The 11,492-nt window shown below is 33.5% G+C and overlaps 1 protein-coding gene across 2 annotated transcripts in view; it reads right to left on the reverse strand.

The window, feature by feature from the left end:
* LOC104766469 (subtilisin-like protease SBT5.3) overlaps positions 1-5,882 on the reverse strand; it is a 6,197-nt gene extending 315 nt beyond the window's left edge. Inside the window, exons 1-10 of one of the 2 annotated variants that reach the window (XM_010490362.2) lie at positions 5,735-5,882; positions 5,526-5,641; positions 5,348-5,445; positions 5,097-5,261; positions 3,640-3,748; positions 1,825-2,359; positions 1,626-1,723; positions 1,298-1,543; positions 892-1,220; positions 178-662 (exon numbers count right to left, since the gene is read on the reverse strand). In XM_010490362.2, the coding sequence (XP_010488664.1) occupies positions 178-662; positions 892-1,220; positions 1,298-1,543; positions 1,626-1,723; positions 1,825-2,359; positions 3,640-3,748; positions 5,097-5,261; positions 5,348-5,445; positions 5,526-5,641; positions 5,735-5,818 (2,265 nt within the window). In that variant the 5' untranslated portion in view covers positions 5,819-5,882. Of the gene's footprint in view, positions 1-17; positions 663-891; positions 1,221-1,297; positions 1,544-1,625; positions 1,724-1,824; positions 2,360-3,639; positions 3,749-5,096; positions 5,262-5,347; positions 5,446-5,525; positions 5,642-5,734 lie in introns of those variants that run through there. The other variant, XM_019240648.1, reaches the window with a different exon arrangement.

An 11,492-nucleotide genomic window follows, 5' to 3' on the forward strand; every position in this document is an offset into this window, starting at 1 on the left:
TCTTTGTAAGCCTTAACATTCAAACACAAGAAACTAAATTTCGTAAAAACAAATATCGCCATTGGCACTACAAATCTAGTTAGTCCCTCTCATAGATATTATCAACTTGGATTTAGCCAAAATTCAGAGCTTCGCCACGATGGGACTTCTCACACGATGCTTCTTGTCTGACCAAACCAATTCTCCAAACACGTAGCCCTTCGCCTTATTCCCTTTATCCTTCACAAGTGTCACTTTAAACGTCTTTTGCTCTCCAACTTTGGTAAAATTCAAGCTCGTGGGATTAACCGCGACATAAACACCTCGTGGTTTAGTCACCCGGACGGTATAAGATGAAGGTCGTCCAACGTTTTTTACAGTCCTTGAGACGGTAACTTTACTTGATGTTAAGTTTGGAACTGTGATGGAAGGATAGTTAAGGTTGACAAGACTTGTTTTGGGGCTTGAACAAGTAAAGTTATTTCCTGAGAAGACAGCGATTTGTGATGCATTGTATCCTAGAGAGCATAAGAAGTTGAGATAATCCTTGATGCCTGAATCGTATACCAGACCGGGATTCACAGCTAGATTTGGTTGGACGTGTCCTGCCCCAAAACTGAAAGGTGTTGCCTTCATGTTGGTTGCATTTTGTATAGGTCCAGGAATGTCGTCCATTGTTGTTGCTGAAAGGGAAAAACAAAAGTATGAAAATACTACAAGACTAAGGAAAAATCAATTCATTTCCAACATGTACAAAACCAAGAAAACAGAACATGGCCATTAAAGAAACAAGATTTGGTTAGCTGTGTTCTATGCCCCAATAAGTAGATGTTAATGTGATTCAACTGATAATGTATTAGACTTCATTTTTACCAGCAATGCCTTAGCTCTCCAATCGAAAGACATTCTTACCGGTAGTCATAATGGCAGAGCGGATAGCTGCGGGGCTCCAAGAAGGATAACGAGTTTTGAGAAGACCCGCAATGCCAGAGATATGAGGACAAGACATGGAGGTTCCTGAAACAGCATTGTACAGAAGTCTTCGAGGATCAAACTGTTCGTTTGTTGGAGATATTGCGCCAGTGTAGGCAGCAATCACACTCACACCAGGGGCAGTTATGTCAGGCTTCAGAATCTCAGGAGCTACTGTGCTTGGACCTTTAGAAGAAAACGAAGCCATTACAGGTGCTGGTTTTAACCCCAAAGCTGTCCTCGAAGGAGTAATGTGCGCGATCGGGTTCCTACATCAACAAATAAACTTTTCTTTCAGAACTTGTAAACATGTTTAGTTTTAGGTAAAGTTACTGAAGATTCCTACTTGGTTTGGCTGACATATCTTGACACAGCAAGACTGTCCTTAGAAGTGAGCTGTGTGGCTGGGAGGACATGCGGATCAGCGGTTAGATCATTCCCGGTAACATTAGTGTTCTCAAGAACCATCCCTACGCCACCGGCTAAAGCCACGGCCCGACCCTTTTCTACCCTCCCGTTCTGTCCTCGAAGACACACTAATATCTTCCCCTTTGCCTTTTTAGGGTCAAGCGATCCAAGTTTGCACAATTGTCTACACCAAGACAGAGATAAAAAAGGTTAACAATAAGATAAAACCTTTCACATAAGTAATTAACGAGATTAGGCAAACTCACGCATCCAATGCTGAACCGTTCTTAAACTTTGCTGTTATAGATGCTATTATTGGATAGAACTTAGCATGTGGCAACGCTGTGGATGCCAAGCTTTGTCCCTATGAATACAGAAGCTTTAAGCTCAATTCCAAGAATTCAAGAATTCATTTTCAAGATTTGAACATTTGGATATGATCCAATCTTTTCTACTTAGTCTAACCTTATAATGCTTTCCATTACCAAGCACAAGATTGCTAGCAAACTCACGGTCCATGGTACTAGCACCAACGGTGATCTGCCACGGCGCGGCATTCGAAACCGTACCATCCCCCGGTCCAGAGTTTCCGGCGGAGCAAACAACCACGATCCGTTTCTTAGCAGCGTGAAACGAACCAATAGCGACACTGTCATTGAAAAACGAGGTTGGCTCGCTGCCTAACGAGACAGAGATGACGTCAGCTCCGTCGTGTATGGCGGCATCAAAAGCTGCGAGTACGTCAGCGTCGTAGCACTCGTTTCCTTTAATGGGCGGCCAACAGACTTTGTACGCGGCGACTCTGGCACGTGGAGAGCCACCTTTGGCCGTGCCGTTACCTTGTCCGAAGACGCTGACTCCAGGGACGAAAGCTCCTCCGGCGGTGGAGAGAGTGTGGGAGCCATGGCCGTCGAGATCACGTGGAGAGTCGAAGCTTGAGTTGAGAGGTCCCACGGCGGCTGCGTAGCCTTTGTGAAAATATCTTGCTCCGATCAGTTTCCTTCATTCGCATTTCTTGGATTAGCTTAACATGTTAGATTGTAAGTGTAAGATTTTCAAATTACAAGTTTTACTATAAAGATCCCTTTACAAGTTTCGCTACTTTTTGAATTCATACAATAAATAAAAAGCAAATGGATTAACAATGTTTTAAAAGTAAAACTTTAAGTTTTTACAGGGTTTTTATGAAACAAATTAAAAAAGTATATTACATGGTATCAATTTAATTTTTACCTTGTAATAAAAGGGAATCATAAAATGAATATCTTTTTGTTTCTTTTTGGTATTCTAATTCTATCTTTCGACAAGAGGAAAACAGATTAAAAAGTATATAAAAGTAAGTTCAGAATAAATTGATAGGATTATTAAAAAAAAAACGATTCTACAAAAGTAATCGATACTTTAACAATTTTAAAAAATTGCATGGTCGATTGTGTTGATTAAGAAAGTTATGTTTTTAAAAAAGAATTGAATGTTATTTCCTTAAATTACAAAATATTTTTATTTAACAAAGAAAATGAATACATGCTCTATTTTCATTAAAAATTGGTATCTAGAAAATAGTATTATCATTAAAAAAAAGGATATTTTAAAACGTAAAATTAATATAATATGTTTTTTTTTCTTAAATAGTTATCTTGTCCTATCACTCAAAGTATACTCTGTATAGCCCCCATCACGGATGTTGAAATATGAGTTCTATTTTTCCTTTTACCATAANAACAGAGATAAAAAAGTTAACAAATAACATAAAAACCTTTCAAATAAGCAATTAACGAGATTAGCCAAACTCACGCATCCAATGCTGAACCGTTGTTAAACTTTGCTGTTATAGATGCTATTATTGGATAGAACTTAGCATGCGGTAGTGCCGTGGATGACAAGCTTTGTCCCTATGAATACAGAAGCTTTAAGCTCAATTCCAAGAATTCAAGAATTCATTTTCAAGACTTGAAAATTTGGATATGATCCAATCTTTTCTACTTAGTCTAACCTTATAATGCTTTCCATTACCAAGCACAAGATTGCTANTTACTGTTCAAATTCCAAAACATGACTTGTAGCTACAACACGTGTCTTCTTATTGTTGATAAAAATTTTGAATATGAAACATAAAAAACACTTAATTCCACCACTAGGTGTGATGAGTGTGTCAACTCCTAAGAGTTGGCAACAGATAATTCCAGAATTTGTTTGTATCTTATGATAATTACTTAACGTGAAAATGACTGAACACCAATTTGAAAGAACAAAAAATGTAAAAGAAAGATAGAAAAGAACCTATTGCAATGGAAAGTCGCATCTTTTTGGTTTTGACATATTCCCTTCCATCTCGAAGGAATTGGTCCCAAGCCTTCATCTCTAAAGCTCTTTGATTCTGGCCACACACCTTTTTTATACACAGAAACAAACATATTTTGACATAATTCAGTATATAGATGATAAATGGGATTGAGTTAATAAAAGAATTTCTTAATGTCCTACTCCTATGATGTCTCATAATCACACAACTAATCATAATATATTCAAAAGAATCTGAGTTTGTGTGAACAGATCCCTATTTTTTTTTAGTTATGGCAACTAAGATTGCTTCTCTGAATCAATATTAAATTATTCAAAGAACGTAATGAAAGGTTCTGGGTCTCATGCATATCCTAAAGCATTTGTATTCTTTATAAACTTTTTTGAGTACAGATTCGGTAAGAGAAGAAATTTCTCGAACTAAAAACTCCAATAGAAAGTGTTTCTTTAGTAAACACTTGTAATCATCTAGCGGAAATTAACCGAAGAATTACGAAAAAAGAAAGTCACAAAATCTCTAGTGAGATCACTAGCTAAGTTTAAAAGTTTGTTCATCATTCATCTACAGATCAGATCACCAGGACCAGCCTGTGGTATATACATTTCCTTAGGAACAGATTCCTATTACTTTGATTTTTGAGGAAATTTTGGAAAACCTTTAGGTCCGTAGTCTTTTTCGGCCAGGACCAGCCTGTGGATATATAGATAGATATCACAATCTCCTCCATTAAAGGATGCTAAGACCACTAGAATACCCACTTGGTACACTACTTTTTTTTTTTTTTCTGAAAACTGAAGTCATTAGTCAATTAAACTACTATTTTTAGAATGCATTAACTTCATATTAGAATACAGTTGCGTAGTGCCAAAAGGCCCAAAACAGTGAAACACGTTACATGTACGATGAGCTGTTCACCAACTTTTCTCTATTCCTTGAATCTATATATGTATATGGAAAGTTTTTTATTTGATCTCTTATTTTTATTAATTCGTTTTCCTAACTTCTTGTGGAATGTGGATAATATAATAGGGAATATGATTATATAGAGGATTAAGTGTTTATTATTAAAGTCAAACTAGACGATGCAGTCAACATGTATAATATTAAAGATAAGAGATGCCATAAGCCTAGTTGAAAGAAGAGAATATGGATATTAATGAATATGCATATGCGCATATGCGCACATGCGTGCATATATATGGCTGATTTGATTCTTGTTGACATCTAGAGATCTTAACTACTAGCTTAATCAAATTCACAAACTAATATTTACATTTCTTGTAATACAAGTTTGAAAAATATAGTTTTTAAAGTAAAGGACGTATCTTCCCAAAAACCCATCTCAAGGCTCCCAAAGTTGCAAAGGTTGACTAAGAAGAAAAACAAATATTTAAAACAAAGAGAAAAAAAAAAAAAAAAGAGGAGAGAAACGGACCCGTATCGAGATTTGCAATTATGGTATCTTCCCCGAATCTAGCTTTTCTCCAAATGGAAGAGGAAGGGACGTAAGAGTTGTGTTCCAAACCCAAGAAGTCCCATGATCGTGTGGTGTGGAGCTTCAAGGCTTTGTTTGGGAAGACGGACACAACTTCGGGGTGTTCTTGAAGTATAATCAAGAAAAGAGAAAACAGAGCTTAACTCCATAAGCACAAACAGAGAGAAGACAAAAATGTAATGTATACTTACTTGAGATAGCATATGCGAGGTCGTGGTCGAGATGAGCAGCAAACCCGTTGATGTGCTTTGTGTATGAATAGAAAATGTCGTCTGTAGCTTTCTCACGGCTGTTTCAACAAGACTTAAGTCAGTGAAAATGGTTTAACAGATTTAAATGTAAATAATGGGTTGTTTGGTTTAAGAGAACCTTCCGGTGAAGGAACCAAGAAAGTCGTAGTGTGTTTCTCTGACGCGATCCATGGCATCTTCTGTTATCTCTTCGACATGAGAGTGCGCTCCAAAGTACACCACATATGACAACGACTGAAAGCAAACAATAACACTAATTAATAGATGAATGTGAAATTCTGGAAGAGTGTGTTGTTATATATAGTGTGTTATAGGTAATGAATGTACATCTTTAGAAGCAAGGATGGGTTTTGAAACCAGGTGGAGAAGAACAAGAAGAAGAAGAAGAAGAGAGGGATTTGTTAGCTTCATTCTTCTTCTTCTTCTTCTTCTGTTACTCTCACTATGTATCTTTTGTTGGACTTTTTGTTTTGGTTGTGCCGTGTGTGTTGTTTGCTTCTTTATAATGAGAGTTGGGTTTTTATTTTCCATTTTTTAATTGTTTCCGAAAACTATTTTGGTTGTGCCGTGAGCGTTTTTTGTATGTAAAACTAAAAGTAACAAAACAATTAAACCCTTTTTAGAACTTAAAATTAAAACGATATGATATATAATATCTTTTGAAACAATTAAGTTGTATAATGTTATAATTTTCTACGAGATAATCAAATACGGTTTTTTATGAACACAAATGATTTCGAAACACTACGTACATTTAACCGTAGTGTTCACAAATACTACGGTTCATAAACACTAGGGAAAAGTTATTTTATGAACACTATTTATTTAAAATGTATTAGTCATCAGTGTTCATAAACTCCATTATTGTGAGCACAATGTGTTGGAGTGTTGATTTCGAAACACTAATTTGTTGCTGAAAAAGGGGAAGCTTAGGGTAATAAGGTGGTTCTGGAATAAAATGATAAGATGCTCAAGTGGTCACATTGCGTCACAATAATGGAGTTTCCATTGATGCTAAACTTGGTAGCAAAAACTGATAATTTATGGCCTGTTGGTTGGTCCTAATCTAATCATTGTCTTCTATATACTTAAAGATCAAAAACTATGTCTAAAAGAAAATATGGTTTATCAAATAATTGGTACTCAATTGATACTATTTTTGAGTAGAATAATGGGAGTAGCACAACGATAGATGCAGTAAAATAAGAGCAACAGCATCAAGTGACAAGGAAAAACTTGAAAATTAGATGAGTAAAAAGATGAATTGCACTATAGTAAACAAATCACTAACTAAAATATTTAAAATATCCTTTTAGAGTTGAATATTTCTTAATAACACACATAAATCTACCTAATATATATGCACCGAATTACATATTTGCATGCACATTAATTTTTGTGCATTTTATTTTTGTACGGTTTAACAAAGCTATTTATAATTTGGCGTGATCGGTTTAATAAGAAAAAAATTACTTGATGATTTGAATTTGGTGTAGTATTTTTTTAAAATATATATTGCCATATTGGTTAATTTAACTGGAATAGACATAGGTATAGATGTAATTTTCATATATAATAATTACAAACAATATATGTTTGGCCAACTCTTATCTCAAACGAAGCTTTGATTTTGACATTTTCAGACTTTAGATATTTAGAATCGATTTTGTGTTAGTCCGAATGTATCCACATGAGTAAGACCACTTGTTGTTAGGCTTCGTGCTCAATTATGATACACCCAATTAGACATTTGGTCAAATATCCAAACGTTAATTGGTCAAATATCTTTAACAAAAACAAAGTTAACACTTTATAAAGCCACTTGCTTCTTATGTCCATATTCTAAGTATAACACATCCACATAGTCACATGATCGATCTTAAGTATGTAACATGATGACCGGCTTATGTCTAATTATGAGTTCGAGTGTGATAATGGCTGGTTTAAGTTGAACCATAGGTTTGACGGTCGTGATGGGGTATATAAAACAGAAATGCCGATCATGATGCTCAATGCATGCATAGATTGTTGAGGTGGTGGAAAGTTTTAAAATTATATTTTTGAGGGTTACGCTGACGGCCGTGATGGCATAGATAAAGTAGAAAGTTTAAAAACTAGATCATGATGCTCAATGCATCCATATTGTGAGTTAAATGCTTGAAGGTTGTCTTCGTCAATATAGGTGTATATAAGAGTATCTGAACATGGACATGAGACATACATATATATTGGTTATGTGTGTTTTCCGCATGGGAGTACTGTCATTTGATTGTATTGCTTGATTGAAAATGTGGCAATATGATGATAACGTATGATAATAACGTATGAGCGGGAATCAGAGCCAATTATAGACTAAATCTAATGATACTAGTGAATTGAAAATGTTAGTTAAGTATGGTTCCAGGTTCCAACCCCAAGTTTATAGAAGGCTTTTTTTCTTTCTACAATTCAGTTTGTACTTGGGTTTCTATTTTTTTGTACAATTAAGTTTGTATTTGGGTTTTCTATTTTTTTTTTACTGATCAGGCAGCAAATAATTTCATATTAGAGGAAAAAAAAAATCATGTTGACTTGACAAAAACAACGCAGAATTTTGTTCAAAATCAATATGAAGTTTTAAATCCCTATTGTCGACTTAAAAATTCAAAAATCTTGTATAAAGTAAAAATTCTTATTGTCACTTATCTTTTTGTTCAGAAATTTAAAATTTTAAAAATATACATGATTTTTTTTCGATTTCATTCTTTTATGCAGCATAGGATATGATATGTTAGTTATATTGTTTCATCGTTTCAATTTTTTGATGGAAGAAATGCATCACGTTTCATTGCTATATTAAAAAAAAGACCATATTTTCTTATGTCTAAAACAAAAATACACATCATCATTTAATAAATGAATATACGAAAATATATTGATTTGATGACAATGCTTTAAACTTCTGATGATAGTGTAGGTGGCAGATTTTTTTAAAAATCTTTATTTGAAGGGTTTAAAACATCTCAATAAATATATGACAGGTTTTTAATCAATAATGTAATTATGTTTAGGTTTGTCACATTGACCGGACTAGTACTTGAAATTTATTTTCTACTAAAATATCGTAATTATTTTTTATCAATAATTTATTTGAAAATAATAAAATAAATCTACCAAATACTTAAGCTTTTTTTCATGAAAATCTCTATTTGTTAGACACTTAGACTTGTAGCATATTAACCAATAACCACGATGTCTCCTTTTGCATGTTTTATTGACTCTCTAGCCAAACCCAAATGTTGGCTTTCAAACAATAACTTTGGGCCATTTCAGTTTAATTAATCATAGCGAAGTGTAAAAGGCTCAACGCTTTTGACTTTCCAATCATGTAGGTTCCAAATGGAGACGGTGCGAGATGGTTCCACAATAACAAAAACAACTAGATTTGGGCGAGTGCTCTAGCACGGTTGAAATTCTTTTTATTTATATTATAATTTTAGAATAAAATATAATTTCTATGATTATTTGTAAAAGTTTTTTAGATAAAATATTATATAATAAAATCATATGCTAAATATGATAGTTTGAAAAACACACATATTTTGTAAGTTTTATATTGTTAATTTTGTAATTTTATGTATAAGAAATGGTTAAGTTTGTTGTTTGATTTATTTTAATTTTTGAACATGTTTGGTTAAGATTTTTTAATATGATCCGTGCTTAGGTAAGAATTTATTTTCAACTGCAATAAGATCTCGGAAATTACGATTAAGTTTGATAAATTGCCAAGATTTTATTACTTTTTACGTCTAACCGTATATTTTTATGCCTAACAGTATATATTTTGTAACAATACATGAAATACTATAGATTTTATTTTGGAAATTGTATAAATCATTGGAATATTCTCCTTTAGAGGATTCTTTGGGATATTCTTAAATGTATTCATATAGTCCATGGATTGATCAATTAATCTATAACCTTTTTTCAACCTATATTTAATTTATAACCTATTTTGTAACCAACTTATAAAAATTATATAGTTTACAAAAAAAGTTGTGTACTTCCGTTTTCTTATATAGGGGATTATATGAACTGTATGTATATGTATATAAATACTTTTCACTCCTATCACAGTTATTCCGTATCAGCTTTTTTTTTTCATATTCTCTTGGGTCCTTGCAGAAAAAAAAGATAAATATGTAGAAAACAGTACATTTATTAAAATTTTATTTCAATATTTCTCATCTTCTCAATGCTGCATGAACAATACTTTCCTCTACTTACAAATTTGTCAGTAGAGGTGGAGTCTCACGCCTCTTCATGCAGAGATTTAAGCTCTAATCTGGGCAATAAGGTATACAATTGGATGGATAATCAGCATATTATCTTTTTTACTAACTGTTCTGATCTTGTGAAGATGGTGTTTTCGCCTTTTGAGTAGCTTGCTTTTACACTTTATTTGGAGGACATACAGATTGACAAGGCCGAGTTCACGTCCTTTTCGTTAGTTTTGATTCCTCGCACATAGAATAGTAAAGCGGATAATTTGGCACAATGTGTTTGCTCTAAACCTCATTGCATTACCCATGTAAAATATGTACCTTCACATTGGTTCATTTGAGTTAATGTTCTTTAGTTGTTGAAAAAAAAAATTAAAAATAGTTTATATCAATTAATTACAAAAAACTAGCTAGTTAGAAATGAAAATATTTCCTATATGAGAAATTACAACGAACTATCACCATTGAATTAAAGAACGAAACTTATAATAAAAGATTTAAATTTGAATCAAGCTTTAAGCCTACAAATATATAAGGCAATCTGAATCTTTTTCTAGTTGCTCTGGAACAATTAAGAGATTGTCTAGAAGAAATATGGGGTTTCTATATTAATGTATAGCCGTGCGTCAGTTGAAGTAGATTCTTCTGTTTAATCAATCAAAACCTCTTCCCAAACAAACCCCCATTGACCACTTCCTACGATGCATGCAAACGTATAAATAATGGGAATAAGAATAACCAAAATTTTGTGCAAACACTATTTTTATATATATTAACGTAGGTTCTTATGTCTTTCATTTGATAATATGCTATTTAATAAAGAATGGCCTTATGTAATTTTTTTTTTTTTTTAGAACATTTTTTCTTAAGAAGAACCATGTGTAAACGCAGATGAGATGCAAATAATAAAATGCAGAAAGTAAATAATACAAGAGCTTTATTAACAAGGTTCGGTATTTCCTACTTCCCGGTACGACGTCCAGAATTCGATTCCACTAGAACAAGAAAGCAAATACAACATATTCGCAAACACGTAAATCAAGCACAACCTTCTTAATTCACCGCTCCGTTCTATAACATGAAATCTTAAGGATAAATCTCTACCCTTAACTAAAGTCACACCGAACCTAGACTTTAGATCTTCAACTCTCTTGAGCAACCTTCACACACACGTCACACCGACGAACAAAGAAGCTTGAACAACACAAGCACCAAACCGCGAAACTAAGCCGCACACAATGAGAAAGCTCTCTAGGATTATTATCTTTATCTTTCAGCTCTCTTGCCTCTCTAGGACGTGCCCAACACCTCCTCATATATCCATCAAGACTTCCTAATCACCATAGGAGAAGATTTCCAAATTTCATAAGAAAAGACCTTTTTCCTTTTTGCTGTTTTCCTTAGATTTCCAAATTTCATAAGAAAATACCTTTTTCTTTTTGCTATTTTCCTTTTCCTTGTAAAGCTCCAATTTAATTAACCAAAGAAATATTATTTTTCCTCTTTAATTCATCCTCAAACCGTCCTTCAATATTGCCTTCTCAAACCTTCTAGAAACTTCTCACACACATAAAACAACAGATACTATAATCGTCAAAACGTGTAAGAATCTGAACCTCCAATTTACAACTATTTTGCCACTTGATAATTTTAGCAAATGTACCTGTATATAACAGATCACTGCCTGTTTTCATTAATAACACTATCATAATTTTGCAAATCCCATAGTTAAGTTATGTTTTGACAAAAAAACAATATTTCCATTCATAGTTTTTAAAAATAACACTATGATCCGGTAAGGTCGCATTGCACACGCGCGAACA

Source organism: Camelina sativa, chromosome 19, assembly GCF_000633955.1.
Source record: "Camelina sativa cultivar DH55 chromosome 19, Cs, whole genome shotgun sequence".
Taxonomy (NCBI): domain Eukaryota; kingdom Viridiplantae; phylum Streptophyta; class Magnoliopsida; order Brassicales; family Brassicaceae; genus Camelina; species Camelina sativa.